At 36.5% G+C, this 20045-nt stretch overlaps 1 protein-coding gene across 1 annotated transcript; it reads right to left on the minus strand.

The window, feature by feature from the left end:
* Positions 1 to 2272: 2272 nt before the first annotated feature.
* LOC115005557 (myocyte-specific enhancer factor 2C-like) lies at positions 2273 to 19070 on the minus strand. Its single transcript, XM_029427428.1, is given in 10 exon segments — positions 2273 to 6115; positions 6117 to 6278; positions 6353 to 6476; positions 6890 to 7019; positions 10249 to 10412; positions 10573 to 10617; positions 10699 to 10891; positions 10972 to 11115; positions 17736 to 17939; positions 19014 to 19070. Coding segments are annotated over 10 exon segments (1383 nt in total). The 3' UTR covers positions 2273 to 5955.
* Between the last annotated feature and the right edge of the window lie 975 nt (positions 19071 to 20045).

Raw genomic sequence — 20045 nt, forward strand, 5'->3', positions numbered from 1 at the left:
ATATATATATATATATATATATATATATTGAATATGTATATATATATATATATATATATATATATATATATATATATATATTAATATATAATTTATTAAAGATGATTTTGGTTACATGTCTATAAGTTCTTTCACTAAAGAGACATTTCTCACATGTCTTCATTTAAATAAAAAACATTTCATGAAAAAAACATGATTTGGAGAAAAGTCCAAAATATGAAAACAAACCCCGGATGAAAGATGTGTCCGGAGTTTCTTCAGTGTGTAGCGCCACCTGGTGGTCAGTCTGCAGCTGCAGCAGACATCCTGATGTGGACGTGTCAGGGCTCTACTTTAAGAGTATTCTTTAGTTTAGTTACAACCTCCACGTAGTATAGTATTTAAAATATGTATATAAAAGTCATAGTACAGTAATTAAAATATATATAAATCAGAGTATAGTATTCAAAAATAAATATATAAAAGTCAGAGTATAGTATTTAAAATATGTATATAAAGTCATAGTATAGTATTTAAAATATGTATATAAAAGTTAGTGTATAGTATTTAAAATATCTAAAAGTCAGAGTATAGTATTTAAAATATCTAAAAGTCAGAGTATAGTATTTAAAATATATATAAAAGTCATAGTATAGTATTTAAAATATATATAAAAGTCATAGTATAGTATTTAAAATATATATAAAAGTCATAGTATAGTATTTAAAATATATATATAAAAGTCATACTATAGTATTTAAAATATATATATAAAAGTCATAGTATAGTATTTAAAATATATATATAAAAGTCATAGTTTCATATTGAAAAGAATATATAAAAGTCATAGTATAGTAATTAAAAGAATATATAAAAGTCATAGTTTCATATTTAAAAGAATATATAAAAGTCATAGTTTCATATTTGAAATATATATATAAAAGTCAGAGTATAGTATTTAAAAATATATATATAAAAGTCATAGTATAGTATTTAAAATATATATATAAAAGTCATAGTTTCATATTTAAAAGAATATATAAAAGTCATAGTATAGTAATTAAAAGAATATATAAAAGTCATAGTTTCATATTTGAAATATATATATAAAAGTCATAGTATAGTATTTAATATATATATATAAAAGTCCTAGTATAGTATTTAAAGAAATATATAAAAGTCATAGTATAGTATTTAAAATATATATATAAAGTCATAGTATAGTATTTAAAATATATATAAAAGTCATAGTATAGTAATTAAAGAATATATAAAAGTCATAGTTATAGTATTTAAAATATATATAAAAGTCATAGTATAGTAATTTAAAAGAATATATAAAAGTCATAGTATAGTAATTAAAATAATATATAAAGTCATAGTATAGTATTTAAAATATATATATAAAAGTCATAGTATAGTATTTAAAAATATATTAAAAGTCATAGTATAGTATTTAAAATATATATATAAAAGTCATAGTTCATATTTAAAGAATATAAAAGTCATAGTATGTAATAAAGAATATATAAAGTCATAGTTTATTTGAAAATATATATAAAAGTCATATTATAGTATTTAAAAGAATATATAAAAGTCATATTTTATAGTATTTAAAATAATATATAAAGTCAGAGTTTTCATATTTAAAAGAATATATAAAAGTCATAGTCTAGTATTTAAATATATATATAAAAGTCATAGTATAGTAATTAAAGAATATATAAAGTCATAGTATAGTAATAAAATAATATATAAAGTAATAGTATTATATTTAAAATATATATAAAAGTCATAGTTATAGTATTTAAATATATATATAAAAGTCATAGTATAGTATTTAAAATATATATAAAAGTCATAGTATAGTATTTAAAATATATATAAAAGTCATAGTATAGTATTTAAAATATATATAAAAGTCATAGTATAGTAATTAAAATATATATATAAAAGTCATAGTATAGTATTTAAAATATATATATAAAAGTCATAGTATAGTAATTAAAATAATATATAAAAGTCATAGTATAGTATTTAAAATATATATATAAAAGTCATAGTATAGTAATTAAAAGAATATATAAAAGTCATAGTATAGTATTTAAAATATATATATATAAAAGTCATAGTCAAAAATAAGTTATATAGTATGTTAAAAAGTATTATTACCATATAATTTGTTTAATGACAATTTCGTAATTACAAGTTCGTGACATTATTTATTACATCATATACGTTTTGACTCCTCTTCATGTGACACGAAGCAAAGACAAACCACACGGAGACATTAGTAACAGAGCCTGCTTTATTCTGTAAATGTTTTCTGCAAAATACAAACTCTAGCACATCTCTGAGTGAGGGAGTTGCTGTACATGATCTCTGACTGTGCACCTTAGTTTTCTTCTGACAGACATTGTCTCCAAGTGGCGACAAAGGCCAGCTTATGCCGCTAACAATCTGTCGAACATTTACCTGGTGGTTATTAGAAGCACGTGAGAAGAGGGGGAGATACAGCCCGCGTGCACGTCCACAGTACACTGCACATTCACGGATGTCAAATACAAATACAGTAATTTCATCGGGGCATGTTGAGGTACAAGTCCAGGCAGTTACTAATGAAATAATAATCAAACCAAAAACACAAACACTTTGGTTAGTTTGCACTCCACCCCCCCACAGTGGACCCCACCTGCAGCCGGAGGACGAGCTCCTGGCTCTGCTGTCCTCCGGTGTGTGGAGCCGCTGGAAGCCGACCAACCGGAGACAACACGGGCATCATTAAAGAAAGGAGTGCAGAAGAAAACATATCCGGGCTCTGCCCTGGTTCAACAGACATCATCGTGGATCATCGTGGATCATCGTGGAGTGTGGAACTAACCTGCAGGCTTCTTTAACTAGAGCAGCTACTATCTTATTGTAATAGTTCATTTACTCGCTGGATTGACAGCAGATGGGGCACAGACAGACTGCTGAGGGTTCAAGCTCCAAATATACAGATTTAAAGCAAAATATTCAAATGTGAACAACCCTCAGCCACGTGCCTGTCTCTTTAAAGGACGCGCACTGTGGAGGTGCGTCAGCAGCTGTCAGACTCTTATTGTGGAGGTGCGTCAGCAGCTGTCAGACTCTTATTGTGGAGGTGCGTCAGCAGCTGTCAGACTCTTATTGTGGAGGTGCGTCAGCAGCTGTCAGACTCTTATTGTGGAGGTGCGTCAGCAGCTGTCAGACTCTTATTGTGGAGGTGCGTCAGCAGCTGTCAGACTCTTATTGTGGAGGGGTGTCAGAGAGTTTTAGGTACAAGGCACAAATTATTCAAAATGTCCACAAAGTCCTTGTAGAGTTATCGTACAAAGATACTGTGGGGCGAAGTTCATTTACTCAAGCCTTGTACTTAAGTACAATTTTAAGGTACTTGTACTTCACTTGAGTATTTCCGTGTGATGTTACTTTCTTCTTATAGGGACATATTGTACTTGTACTGCTCTACATTTATCTGACAGCTTCAGTTACATCTCAAGTTAAGATTTTACTTTATAAAAAAAAGCTTCTAAATACAAAATATAGATTAAAACCAGCTCTGAATTGTGAATGAAGGCCTTGGAATGACTTCTTCCACCACTGTAATAACTGCATATTGTAATAATCACCACAAAGTAATTTGTCCAAATATTGCTGACACCAGCTAAACTTAAAGGTGAATTATTGTTTTGTTTTTAACTTCCAGCTGACTTAAAATCTCCCTGAATGTTTACTAGAAGTGCACCCATCTGCTTCTTATATTACTGTTATCTTATTAAATAGAGCTGCAGACATCCAACAATATCAATTTGATATAATAAAGAATTCAAAACATAACACTATATAAACTTTGTGCAGCAAAGCATCACTGTCCTGTTGGATATGGCTTTTAGGAGCGCAATCCTCACTCTGACTGCTAAGCTAACAGCTAACAGCTGACAGCTAGCGGCTAACAGCTAACGTCTAGCGGCTAACAGGCTAGCGGCTAACAGCTGACAGCTAGCGGCTAACAGCCAACGTCTTGCTGCTGACAGCTAGCTGCTAACAGCTGACAGCTAGCGGCTAACAGCCAACGTCTAGCTGCTGACAGCTAGCGGCTAACAGCTGACAGTTAGCGGCTAACAGCCAACATCTAGCGGCTAACAGCTAGCGGCTAGTGCTCTCTGTGTATATAACAAGGCCATGAGTGAAGTTTCGTTATCACTCAAGTTCGGATGTGAGTTCAGTCTGTCGTTTGATTCATAAAATCGTTTTATAACCAGGTTGTGTTTGTATGGAAGTAAATAAAAGCCATAAAAATTAGATTTATTTTCATTCAACTATTTGTGAAATGTAACCACAAGACTGAAGACTTGAATACATCACCTGCATCAGAATATCCTTATTTTAAAACCTTCTCTCTGAACATTTTAAGTTTTGTAAATGAGATGTTTGTCATTTTTAGCATCTGAATTTTTGAACACTTGAATAGAATAATTATTTAAAGTCACATAAACTTGATGGATTTCAAAGTAAAATATTTCAATGCTACAATGCAGGAGTTTGGTTCATAACCTCTACATAAATAAAAAATAAGAATCTTACAGACATTGAATGCGTCCTGTATTTGCTTTCATTTCTTTTTCTTTGTTTCCCCTCATAACGTATAATGAATTGTTGTATTTAAGTATTCAGTCGTGGTACTTTAGTTATTCAGCATCTTAGAAGATGGAAGTCCTTGCAGCATTTCTCTACTTCCACACTTTTGTGCATCTGGATTGCAATTCGCTGAACATCCCGTGTTTGCTAACCGCGCTCTGAAAGTGATTCACTAACTCTGAGAAGCGTTTTCACATCAAGTGAAACTTCTTTTCTATGCAACCTGTTGCAAATAACCTTCTCACCGACACCTCCCGGGTCACCGCTTCTCTCATCTCACCAGAGCTCCAGCTTCTCCATCTTCTCCCTCTCTCTCTCTCCCTCTCCCTCTCCCTCTCCCTCTCCCTCTCCCTCTCTCTCTCTCTCTCTCTCTCTCCCTCCCTCTCCTTCCTCTCTCTCTCTCTCTCCCTCTCTCTCTCTACACCTCTTATTTGCCACACTTTACCCTCCATACGTTCATATTTTTAAATGTGCTATAATGTTTAAATGTGCGCAAATATGTTGAACCTGCAACACGGCGTGACGGAGCGCTTCACCTCGCCGGCTCATGCATGTTATGAAACCGTTCAGAGTACCAGACTTCTTCACTTTGTTTTGTTAGTTTGCATACATGTGCACGTGAGTGTGCATGAAACATATGTTATTTACTTATTATACCCCCCCACCCCCGAACACACACACCAAACAAGCAATACATGTACACGACAAACAGCACGTGTCGTCTCACATCCTGCACACGTTCATCAAACTGCTCAGAATATGACAGGTGCACGACACTGTGACGGTTCTATTAGTGAACAACTTTCTCTCCTTATTGTTTCAGCGAGTGTCTTATTATTTACTGATTCTTACATATATTAAGATTTTTATTTTCTTTTTTTAAATGACGTGCTTGCAGAATAACAGACTTGGTGTTGCAGCCCCCCCCCCCCCCCCCATTATTTTGTATTTGCACCATATTGTTATTATCAATATTTCCTACTTTGTAAAGCAACAGCTGCACAGAAATAACCTTTTATCTTATAACATAAGTCAAATGTGAGGTTTGTATTTTAAAGGCGTGGCGTGAATCCTCGTCTCTGATTGGCTCTCCTGCTGATAGATGAACGAGTGAGCAGTTTGATGAACGTGCGAGCGGTGTTTGCTCCGTGCACACGTCAGCCACAGTACATGTTGTAGATACAGCTGACTCTGCCCCCCCGCACGTACATGTTACCATTACACATATAGCACACCCACTCAGTACAAGAAGAATATGATAATACTAATAACACTATAAGGTAACTCTCCTAACACCCCTCCCCCTCCGCAGCCCCCTCATGTGGCCCAGCCCTCTGACAGCCTCATGCGCTTCACCGACGGGCTGTGTCGCTCGTCCTGCGCGGACAGAGGCTGCAGCAGGAAGTTCCCGTGGTGATCGTCGCGCTCCTCGCTGCCTTCGTACGAGCTCCCGCAGCTGGATGCGCTGTCGCCGGGGGGAGCGGCCCGCGGTGGAGTATCCGGCCGTGGTCACGCCTCCTCCGAGGAGTCCCGCGCCGATCACGCCGACGCTCCGGTCTCTGGGAGGAGAGGCCGGTTCGGACTTGATGTGGAGGTTGGGATGAACGGACAAGTTCAGGTTCGAGTTCTGACACAAGTTCCTGCGGGACGAGAGACACGGCGGTTAACATCTCGGCTTCTCGCGTGCGTTTGTGTCGCTCTCGCGGGAACTCACCCCATGTGTCCGAGCGCCGAGTGCTGCAGGTTTTGGATCTGTTGTTGCTGCCAGCTCGTTACCGATCCAAGACCAGAACCTCCGAACCCGGTGAGAGCGGAGAGGTCGCTGCTGAGGGAGAACTCTGAGGGGAAACACAGAAATGTCAGCTTATACTTTTACACAAGTACAAAGTCAAGGTATTTGGATGCACCTATAGACTTCTACTATATCTCAGTAAATATATATAAAATAAATATATAATACTGCATTTCATTTGTCTAAAAGCTTTAGTTACTTTTCAGATTACAGTTGTTCTGCCCTCCCTGTAATTAAAGTAAACACCATCATAGTATAGCGTCATAAAGTCATAATAAACATAAACAAAGAAATATTATGGAACAAATCAGTCAATACTTTCATACAGTAACTACATCGTGCTGATACTTTTACTTGAGTGTTTTCACAGAGTGGTTCTAGTACTTTTACTGCAGTACATGGTCTGAATACTTCCTTCACTCTCTGCAGTGCAGTGCAGTGTTGGTGTGTTGTGATCACCTGTGCCGTACGAAGAGGAGAGCGTGGACGGATACCCGCCCATCACCTGTCCAGGTAAAGTCGGAGCAGCGATGGACACGGCAGGAGAGGACAGGGACTGAGCGGTCTGAGAGTGATTTATTCTCTGGTTCTGCACGGAAGAAAGAAATATATCGTTATATATATATATATATACACTCAGAACCTCAAAACCATACGCAGGTAAAAGTATGTAACACACATTAATGTGTTAATGTGTGTTACATGTTCCTGTTGCATTAATGTGTGTGTGTGTTACATGTTCCTGTTACATTAATGTGTGTGTGTTACATGTTCCTGTTGCATTAATGTGTGTGTTACATGTTCCTGCTGCATTAATGTGTGTTACATGTTCCTGTTACATTAATGTGTGTGTTACATGTTCCTGTTACATTAATGTGTGTGTTACATGTTCCTGTTACATTAATGTGTGTGTTACATGTTCATGTTACATTAATGTGTGTGTTACATGTTCCTGTTGCATTAATGTGTGTGTGTTACATGTTCCTGTTGCATTAATGTGTGTGTGTTACATGTTCCTGTTGCATTAATGTGTGTGTTACATGTTCCTGCTGCATTAATGTGTGTTACATGTTCCTGTTACATTAATGTGTGTGTTACATGTTCCTGTTACATTAATGTGTGTGTTACATGTTCCTGTTACATTAATGTGTGTGTTACATGTTCATGTTACATTAATGTGTGTGTTACATGTTCCTGTTACATTAATGTGTGTGTTACATGTTCCTGTTACATTAATGTGTGTGTTACATGTTCCTGTTACATTAATGTGTGTGTTACATGTTCCTGTTACATTAATGTGTGTGTTACATGTTCCTGTTGCATTAATGTGTGTGTTACATGTTCCTGTTGCATTAATGTGTGTGTTACATGTTCCTGTTACATTAATGTGTGTGTGTTACATGTTCCTGTTACATTAATGTGTGTGTTACATGTTCCTGTTGCATTAATGTGTGTGTTACATGTTCCTGTTGCATTAATGTGTGTGTCACATGTTCCTGTTGCATTAATGTGTGTGTCACATGTTCCTGTTACATTAATGTGTGTGTCACATGTTCCTGTTACATTAATGTGTGTGTTACATGTTCCTGTTACATTAATGTGTGTGTTACATGTTCCTGTTACATTAATGTGTGTGTTACATGTTCCTGTTACATTAATGTGTGTGTTACATGTTCCTGTTACATTAATGTGTGTGTTACATGTTCCTGTTACATTAATGTGTGTGTTACATGTTCCTGCTACATTAATGTGTGTGTTACATGTTACTGATACATTAATGTGTGTGTTACATGTTCCTGTTACATTAATGTGTGTGTTACATGTTCCTGTTGCATTAATGTGTGTGTTACATGTTCCTGTTACATTAATGTGTGCGTTACATGTTCCTGTTATATTAATGTGTTACATGTTCCTGTTACATTAATGTGTGTGTTACATGTTCCTGTTACATTAATGTGTGTGTTACATGTTCCTGTTACATTAATGTGTGTTACATGTTCCTGTTACATTAATGTGTGTTACATGTTCCTGTTACATTAATGTGTGTGTTACATGTTCCTGTTGCATTAATGTGTGTGTTACATGTTCCTGTTACATTAATGTGTGTGTTACATGTTCCTGTTACATTAATGTATGTGTTACATGTTCCTGTTACATTAATGTGTGTGTTACATGTTCCTGTTACATTAATGTGTGTGTTACATGTTCCTGTTACATTAATGTGTGTGTGTTACATGTTCCTGTTACATTAATGTGTGTGTTACATGTTCCTGTTACATTAATGTGTGTGTGTTACATGTTCCTGTTACATTAATGTGTGTATTACATGTTCCTGTTACATTAATGTGTGTGTTACATGTTCCTGTTACATTGATGTGTGTGTTACATGTTCCTGTTACATTAATGTGTGTGTTACATGTTCCTGCTACATTAATGTGTGTGTTACATGTTCCTGCTACATTAATGTGTGTGTTACATGTTCCTGTTACATTAATGTGTGTGTTACATGTTCCTGTTACATTGATGTGTGTGTTACATGTTCCTGCTACATTAATGTGTGTGTTACATGTTCCTGTTACATTAATGTGTGTGTTACATGTTCCTGTTACATTAATGTGTGTGTTACATGTTCCTGTTACATTAATGTGTGTGTTACATGTTCCTGTTACATTAATGTGTGTGTTACATGTTCCTGCTACATTAATGTGTGTGTTACATGTTCCTGTTACATTAATGTGTGTGTTACATGTTCCTGTTACATTCCTGTTACATTAATGTGTGTGTTACATGTTCCTGTTACATTAATGTGTGTGTTACATGTTCCTGTTGCATTAATGTGTGTGTTACATGTTCATGTTACATTAATGTGTGTGTTACATGTTCCTGTTACATTGATGTGTGTGTTACATGTTCCTGTTACATTAATGTGTGTGTTACATGTTCCTGTTACATTAATGTGTGTGTTACATGTTCCTGCTACATTAATGTGTGTGTTACATGTTCCTGCTACATTAATGTGTGTGTTACATGTTCCACAGAAACTTGCGTTTCTGCAGAATCTCAGTTTAAAGGTGAAACAACATTTATCTGCAGCTCTGCTCTGATTGGCTGAAAGAAGTTTATAATCACACTCTTCTTTGTTTACATTCAGATTCCTGAAAGTTGTGCAGAACTTTACATAAAACCAGAACTGATGTTTTTGGAAAGGCAGAAGTTTGGATTCAGAAGTGTGAGGATGGAACAATAAAGTTAAAGGGTTAATAAATAAATAATGTTAAAATAAATAAGGCTAAAGAAATATTACTTGGCTGGAAGGTGTTGTTTCTTATATATAATAAATATAGCAAAGAGTAATGTGTAAACTCTAAATTGGTGCATTATTAACGCAGTAACCAGAGGTGAAACTAAGTATTTTATTTTTATGAAACTTCTCATTTTAGAGGGAAATGTACTTTTTACTGCACAACATTTATTTATTCAAGATACAGAAATATAAAACATTTGTTGTATTTTTTGCATATTTCTATTGTAATTTTTCTGACTTTGTTTCCTTTTTCTCTTACTGCTTTTATTGTTGTGCACAAAAAGGCAAATTCCTTGTATTAAAATAATCAATAAACCTGATTCTGACTTTCGTCGTTGTACATACCGTTTTGTAATTTAAGAATTACTTACCAACATCAGATCAAAGTCCTCACACTGGAGCAGCATTAAAGCACAGACCACAGTCAGTCTCCATAAGAAACGATGGACTTTGTAGGGAAATCACTACAATAACATGATATAAAATACTAAGCGCCGGTGGAATGAAGACTCACAATGGTGGGCATGTTGTTGCACTTGTTGGAGGGGGGCATCAGGGTCCGGAGGTCGGGTTTACGGCTCATGCTCATTTGAGGAGGACTCTTATCGTGCATGTTTTTGGAAATGCCTCCTTGAGACAGCAGCGGGGAGGTGCAGTGGTTACTGTAGCCGCCATTAACTGGAGACACACGCACACACACACACACACACACACACACACACACACACACACACACACACACACACACACACACAGGGGAGGTTCACATTTAAATGTAGCTTTCATTATAATTAAGTGGACAGAAGCGCTCTGAAGTGAATAAAGAAATCAGTCTCACCCACACTGGAGACGATGTTGCTGGGTAGCTCCGAGCCCATCAGACCTGCACACACAACACACACTCAGAAACACACTTTACACTTTCCAGACATCATGAAGCTGAACATATCTTCATGTATTCTACCTGCATTCCCAGCGCTGGAGGGCCGTTGAGGGGACATGCTGTTCCTCTGCAGGGAGGGGTGTGTGTGTGAGACGGGCAGCAGGTTGTGGTTCCCTAAGCCACAGTTTAAGCCCGGGTGGGAGTACAGCAGGCCACTGGGGCTGCTACCGGGGAGGGAGACGCCCATGTCGTAGTTGGAGGGAAGCAGACCCTGCTGGACAATGAGGAGCGTTAACGTGACGGAGAGGAACGCTCGCTCACACACATCCACTGCACAACACAGGAGGGACTTACACAGATCCTCTGTCTGTTGATCATCATGTCGATGTCTTCGTTGATTTTGCGGTATTTGTCGTCTGACTCTGGGCTCTGGCCTGCAGAGTCGTCGGCCTCGATGTCGGGGCTGTCGCAGCCGTTTAGACCCTTCTTACGCAGCGTCTGCACACGAGACACACGAGACACGTCAACACGGCTGGACAACTCTTGTTCACTTATATATACACGTCAATATATCTTAAAAAACTTTATCAATTAGTAAATCAAAAGGTCGTCTTTCTGTCCCACATGTGACTTAAATCTCCTAAAACAAACTGACGGGAAGTTTTAGACGTTTCAGAATAAACTTAATAATTAAAACAGATTATTAAATAATACTTGTGACACTTTTCCAAATATTAACTGAGGGATGTGAAGGATTACAAAACAATAATGATACTCTTACACGACATTTATTTACTTTAGTTACTTTACAGATTGATAAATGATGTATTTTTAGATGCAGTAATTAGTAAGTAATTAAAATGCATTAATAATTAGAACTGATGAGTCATTCTGCATTAATGACTATTTTTACTTTTGCTGCTTTAAGCATATTTTGAAAAACTAAAACCAAACGTGCATATTAGCCACCAGGTGGCGCCACCACCGCAGATATTCCCCCAGTGAGACTCCACAGTGTGTTTAACACCTCACACCTCACACACCTCACACACCTCACACACCTCACACACCTCACACACTCAACATACGCTTCAATAAAGTTTGATAGTGTGTGTGTGTGTTTGTAATCTCAAACCATGTTGATGATCCTTGAATCATAAATGTCATTTTTCATGCACATCGTCAGAAGAAGAAGCGTCTCAAATATATCTTCTCTGTTTTACATCTTATTAAAGTCTAATTATAACTATATATAAAATATATATAGTTATAATTAGACATTTAAAGACGTCAGGGGAACGTTTTCTCATTTTCCAACATTTTATTGACCAAACGATAAATCTAAAGCACTTCTTCCACCAGTGTGTGTGTGTGTGTGTGTGTGTGTGTGTGTGTGTGTGTGTGTGTGTGTGTGTTGTACAGTATGGGGTTTGGTTCTCAGTGACACTTCACACCCCATTAGTCCACACACACACACACACACGGCCCAGTGCAGCTATCCCACTCATCCCAGTCATGTCCACCTGCTTGGCTTCAGAGCGACGGGAGGGGTAGTGGGGTAGGTCTGGGGGGGGTCTGTGGTGGGGGGGGGCAGCTACCACCAATACTAGCTTTGCTCGGGAGCGATGGCCGTAGAAGGCTATTTTTTTTACTCCGCAGCGCTTCTCGTCACTCCCTCACAATCTGGCTCGTCTATTAAAACATAAAACCCACTCCACAAGCCTACACACACACACACACACACACACACACACACACACACACACACACACACACACACACACACACACACACACACACACACACACACACTTTATATTATAGAATATAATCTCAATGTTAATCAGAATATCATGAAGCAGCAACACAATGAAAGTGCAGAACTTAAATATTCTTAAAGACTTTAACCACAGCAGGAATGTGTGTGTTGGGGGGGGGGGGAGGACAGCTGAGGGGGGGAGGATGCCATAATATCATGCCAGCCTCCCTCCTCCTTCCAAATCCATCTACACATTCACCCGCTCCGCTTCCATTTTCCATCAATTCTTTTTTTTTTAGTTTCAGTTCCTTCAACTGCTTTGTTTTTTCTCGTGGGTGGTCTCTTCCTCCTCCTCCTCCTCCTCCTCCTCCTCTTCTTCCTCTTCCTCCTCCTCCTCCACCACCACTTCCACATTACATGACTGTATGAGTATATGTGTACACCAGTGTGTGTGTGCCAAAGAACATGACATGCAGCTTTAACACCGTCCCACGACCAGCGCTCAGGCAGCAGATGGAACTTTTGTCCAAAATTAGCACAAATGTACTGAACACACACACACACACACACACACACACACACACACACACACACACAAAAGTTTAAATATGATACAGAAATCCACAAAAAATGAATAACTTAAACCAAAAACGTGCAGAACTGAAGACGTTCATCAGCTGCTGTGTGTGTTCACTGTTAGCATGCTAACACGCTGCTGTTAGCATGCTAACACGCTGAACTGAGATGGTGAACAGGGTAAAGATCTACCTGCTAACATCCGCCTCGCTTTGAATCTGAACGTCTAACTGATTATTAACAGATGTTACTGAAGCACAAAGGATGTGTAACAACATTCCTATATGAATTATAACTCATACTTTAGTACATATAGCACATGTATATAAACTAGTGTTGCTGTAAACCCTGTGAGGAGGCACAGAGGGGACTGGTCACGCTGGTCATGAAGGGAAGAGGAGGAGGTTGTGGGGAACTAAGACTGTTACTCAGACTCAAGTTGCTTCTCTTTATTTTCCTAAACACACACACACACACACACACACACACACACACACACACACACACACTCATCCACAGGCAAACCACAGTCACACACTCACAGCCCGTCATGGCTATTCTTAGCTGTGTACTGGGTTATTTTTAGACCACTACCGGTTTCCAGCCATTTAGCTGGGAGGGATCGCAGCCAACACAAAGGAACTGGACTCACTCTGCAGCATGTGTGAGCGTCACAGTGTGTGTGTGTGTGTGTGTGTGTGTGTGTATGCTTGACTTTATTGAAAATCTGTTTCTAATCTGAAACATCACACACGCACACACACACACACACACACACACACACACACACACACCAGGCTAAAGCAGAATAAGGTTAAAGTGAGGAATGCAGAAACGTTTTATAAATAGCAGCAAAGTTCCCAGGCTTAATGAACACAACATAATAAGATGATACATTATAAACACACACACACACACACACACACACACACACACACACGGAGGCAACATGCCAACCCGCCACATGAGGGAAAAAAAAAGATGACCAAAACAAAGGAGGCTCTCTTCTACTAAATTCCTGTCTGGCAGATATTTCATTGGAGTCTTTTCACAGCTCACTGTCACACACACACACACACACACACACACACACACACACACACACACACACACACACCATGTTGCACTCAAGAAGTTCATAAAAAACTATTAATCGATAAGTCAATCAAAGAATTCATCAGCAGCTCTTTCCAGCGGCGGTAGAGGAAGTACTCTGATCCTTTAAGAAGTTAAAGTGTTACATTAATACTTTGATTGTGCAGTTTGTAAAAATAATGAAAATACAAATATCCAGATCCCAAAGTACAACCCTCAATATTATTACTAATGAATTAATATTGTTACTAATACATTAATATTATTACTAATTAATTAATATTATTACTAATTAATAAATATTATTACCAATACATTAATACTATTATTAATTAATTAATATTATCACTAATACATTAATATTATTACTAATTAATTAATATTATTACTAATTAATAAATATTATTACCAATACATTAATACTATTATTAATTAATTAATATTATCACTAATACATTAATATTATTACTAATACATTAATATTATTACTAATTCATTAATATTATTACTAATTCATTAATATTATTACTAATTAATTAATACTATTACTAATTAATTAATATTACTAATACATTAATATTATTACTAATTAATTAATATTATTACTAATACATTAATATTATTACTAATTAATTAATATTATTACTAATATATTAATATTATTACTAATACATTAATATTATTACTAATTAATTAATATTATTAACATTATTACCTATACATTCATATTATTAATAATATAATAATATTATTACTAATTAATTAATACTATTACTAATTAATTAATATTACTAATATATTAATATTATTACTAATATATTAATATTATTACTAATATATTAATATTATTACTAATTAATTAATATTATTACTAATATATTAATATTATTACTAATTAATTAATATATTACTAATTAATTAATATTATTACTAATAATAAATATTATTACTAATACATAAATATTATTACTAATTAATTAATATTATTACTAATATTAATATATAGTAATAATATTAATATATTAGTAATATATTAATATATTATTACTAATATATTAATATTATTAACATTATTACCTATACATTCATATTATTAATAATATAATAATATTATTAATACATTCATATTATTACATTCATATTATTACCATTAATATCATTCAAAGAAAAAGCAGCAGATCTAGAACCATGAAAGTTGATTAATTTACTAATTATCTTTCTAATTTATTCTAATTATTTCAAACAGCTGGTCTGTTTCTGTTTGTTGTTGGATTTCTGAACTTTGCACAGATCCAGGCTAGCTGTTTCCCCTGTTTACAGTCTTTATGCTAAGCTACGCTAACCACGTCCTGATTCCAGCTTCGTACTTCACATGGAGAGGAAAGTTTCACATCCATCTTTCCTCTCGTTCTCAGAAAGAGAGATGCATTTCACTTAGAGTCCCGCCGCAGCAGCTCAGAGCAGCTGCGGCGTGCCGAGCTCGTCCTGGCACAGCGAGCGTGACCTTGGCACCATGTGTTGTTGCATTACCGCTCGAGAGGTGACACATGACCCTCAGAGATCTCTCTCATCATCCAATCAGAGAATAGCCAGATTAAGCGTGGCGTGTTGTTATCAGCTAAAGACGGGAATCACACAGCGATCATGTGTGTGAACAATCACCAACACACACAGCGAGGTGCAGAGCGTCAACACGAGTGCATTCAAACTGAAGAAGTCACGACTTGTATTTAATGCACGACGGTTTGCGGCCATCTTGCCTTCATCACGGTGACTGTAAAGATGTTTCTGGTCGTAAATAAAAAGACGTGCAATCATACGTCCTGTAATCTTAGTGTTTGCTTTGGGCAGCAGAAGATGAGGAAGACCTCCAGATGTGACTGAAAGCTCTGGAAACAGCAGTGGATCAGACCTTGAGTTCAGAAATTTTACGGTTTCCAGGGTCGAGGGTTTTCGTAACGCTCAAACATTACAGTACAACCTTCTTTTCAAAATGTTAACACGTGTTACATATAACACATGTTACGTAACACATTTTACATTCTAAAGTTATTTAATTGAAATCTCCGCAGCAGCCTGATGACGGCGAGATGCGATTCTCCCTCCAAATAGAGCTGCAGCTAACGATTATTTCATTATCCATTAATCTGACCATTTCCTCGATTAATCGTTCAAAGTGATGTCTGGAAATGTCTCGTTTTGTCACTTTTCTGACATTTTGTCATGAAAATTGTCTTTATGACAGTTGCTGATTACTTTTCTGTCGATGGACTAATCGATGAATCGTTGGCGCTCTGCATCACAAGTAGAAGACTCACAAAGCAGAAGACAGGAAGAGGAAACGTGAGTGCAGCAGTGAGCAGCAGTAAATAAGCCGGCTGGTTCACACCGTGTGGATACACTGCAGAGTTGAAGACAGATTATAGTAACGAGATAAACGGGATTGTGCTGGATTACAGGGGATTACAGAGCATGTAAACCGGCTCTGACGGGGCAGTCAAGAGGCCATGTGGAGGGAACAGCTCAGGTGCAGCGCACACAGACAGTACATGTGCACAACACAGGTGCAGCGCACAACACAGGTGCAGCGCACACAGACAGTACATGTGCACAACACAGGTGCAGCGCACCAACACAGACAGTACATGTGCACAACACAGACAGTACATGTGCACAACACAGGTGCAGCGCACCAACACAGACAGTACATGTGCACAACACAGACAGTACATGTGCACAACACAGACAGCACATGTGCACAACACAGACAGCACATGTGCACAACACAGACAGCACATGTGCACAACACAGCTGCTGTGTGAGATCTGCTTTATATTAAGGGGAATATATTTCATGACATCATCTTGGACTTCATCCTGACATGTTAAAGACCAAACGAACGGATAATAATCATCTGCAGCTCCATTTGGAGAATGTGTCGTTTTGTTTCTGTTGCACAATTTATGTCTCAATGAATATTAAATTAAATCTCTTCAGAGGTTGATAAATACAAACAGGATTACACCAAGATGACGTTTATTTTCTCGATGAATCGGTCAGAAAATGCAGTTTTCAGCCTCTGAAATAAGGAGAGTCCCTGTTCTCTTCAGTTGTGCTTCACATTGAAGTGAAGTGTTGCAGCACCAGACTCCTGCTGCTCTTTGACTTATGACAGCTTAAGATTGACCTTGCTGACATGCTGTGCTTAGCGAGTCCCCACAGAGTGTCTGTGCAGGTATCCACAATGTGTGTGTGTGTGTGTGTGTGTGTGTGTGTGTCCACAGAGGCTATTGTGTTCTGCTAACACGGTTACATAAGTCCAGACAGAACACGTTTCAGCACAAACTGTGCTGAACACAAACAAACATGGCCGACAATCGAAGGCTGAATAACATTGAAAAACTTCCTTCCAGCCTCTGAGCGGCTACATCTGCAACTAATTATTGTTTTTACTAAGGATTAAACTGCTAAATAACTTTTTAACAAATCGATCAGACATCTAGTCTATAAAATGTTCAAAGATTCAAAGCTGAAGAGAACAGAAAGAAAAACAACAAGTATTCACATTTAAGAAGCTGGAACCTTTTGGCCATTTTGCTTAAAAATTAACGTTTTTTCCTGTTAATTGATTCATCAATTAAGTGACCTACATGACGTGTGTGTGTGTGTGTGTGTGTGTGTGACTTACATCCACGATGTCTGAGTTGGTCCGGCTCTCGTGCGGCTCGTTGTACTCGGTGTATTTGAGCAGGACTTTGTCCATGTCGGTGCTGGCGTACTGGAACAGCTTGTTGGTGCTGTTGAAGATGATGAGGGCGATCTCACAGTCACACAACACGCTCAGCTCGTACGCCTTCTTCATCAGACCAAACTTACGCTTGGTGAACGTCACCTGGAGAACAGACGGAGAAGATTCATCAGTTTAAACGTCTTTATTGTTGGATTTATTTTTATTTTGAATATCTCAACAATTATTAAATGTAATGTCAAGGACTTTGGTGCATATGTGCAGGTTCTCCAGAGGAAGAATCCTGCAGACTTTGGTGATGCTCTGATCTTTTTCTGTAGCGCCACCATGAGGTTGACCTTTGTAACAACTATTGGATGCAATGAAATGAAATGTGCTTCATCATTCATGTCCCCCCGGGAGGAGCTGCAGTAACGTTGGTGACCCTATCACTTTCAGAGTGTCATCTGGAACAAACTCTCAGAAAGCTGCCTTCTTTTAAATCAAATCTTCATTTCTTAGACAGAACTGTAACTTTTATTCTTCTATTTTAAACCCCTCTTATTCTGTTTTAATGTTCTATTGTTTTGGCTCTTTAATTATGTTTTTATGGGATTTAAATCTTTTATATTGTGTTACTTTTGCACTTTGTCTGGATGCTTTGATGTTTGGAGTATAGCACTTTACATTGCTTTGTGGCTGAAATGTGTTGTATAAATAAACTTGCCTTTAGCCTGTTAGCATGCTAACATCCATTAGCTAACATTAATTTCAGCACAATATGAAGTGATGCATTGCAGACCATTAAAATGCACGTGCACTTTAACGGCATCCTCAACATTAATAATGTTTCTAAATGCAGACTCCAGCGTGATGGATCACACACCTCGGGAAACAGTCGGCTAATTGATTTTTAATACTTCACTAAAACAGAAAGGAAATCGATGCGCTGCAAGAACCTGCAGGAAACACACAAGACTGAGAATTACAACTTGTATTAACTCACGACATTCAGAGCTGCATTAAAACAAGCAGATTATTTAGAAAACGTTTTATTTTAGAGGTCAAAGTGTGAAACGTGAGTCTGAGATGTTGGAGATGATGCTCACTGCTCAGGGAAAGCGTGCGGACACTTCGTAAACACAGTAGGTCAAAGTTGAAGCAGGAAGTCGCACTGAGGTGGATGTTTAACACTCAATAAACTCTTCACCTTTCATTTCTCTGCTAAGAACGTTTAACCATCCTGAAGGTTTGTTGCCCTGTTGGAACTGTTTTAGTGATATTGTCCCCAGACATCACTTTAGTATAATGTTATAATAACATAGTACCAAGTAGAACGTTATTATAACGTAGTACCAAGTATAACGTTATTATAACGTAGTAACAAGTATAACGTTATTATAACGTAGTAACAAGTATAACGTTATTATAACATAGTACCAAGTATAACGTTATTATAACGTAGTAACAAGTATAACGTTATTATAACATAGTAACAAGTATAACGTTATTATAACGTAGTAACAAGTAGAACGTTATTATAACATAGTAACAAGTAGAATGTTATTATAACGTAGTAACAAGTAGAACGTTATTATAACATAGTACCAAGTATAACGTTATTATAACGTAGTACCAAGTAGAACGTTATTATAACATAGTAACAAGTAGAATGTTATTATAACATAGTAACAAGTATAACGTTATTCTAACGTAATACCAAGTATAATGTCATTATAACATAGTAACAAGTATAATGTTATTATAACATAGTACCAAGTATAATGTCATTATAACATAGTACCAAGTATAATGTTATTATAACATAGTACCAAGTATAACGTTATTCTAACGTAGTAACAAGTATAATGTTATTATAACATAGTAACAAGTAGAATGTTATTAAAACATAGTAACAAGTAGAACGTTATTATAACATAGTAACAAGTAGAATGTTATTATAACGTAGTAACAAGTAGAACGTTATTATAACATAGTACCAAGTATAACGTTATTATAACGTAGTACCAAGTAGAACGTTATTATAACATAGTAACAAGTAGAATGTTATTATAACATAGTAACAAGTATAACGTTATTCTAACGTAATACCAAGTATAATGTCATTATAACATAGTAACAAGTATAATGTTATTATAACATAGTACCAAGTATAATGTCATTATAACATAGTAACAAGTATAATGTTATTATAACATAGTACCAAGTATAATGTCATTATAACATAGTACCAAGTATAATGTTATTATA

The sequence above is a fragment of the Cottoperca gobio genome, unplaced genomic scaffold (genome assembly GCF_900634415.1).
Source record: "Cottoperca gobio unplaced genomic scaffold, fCotGob3.1 fCotGob3_319arrow_ctg1, whole genome shotgun sequence".
Lineage (NCBI taxonomy): Eukaryota > Metazoa > Chordata > Actinopteri > Perciformes > Bovichtidae > Cottoperca > Cottoperca gobio.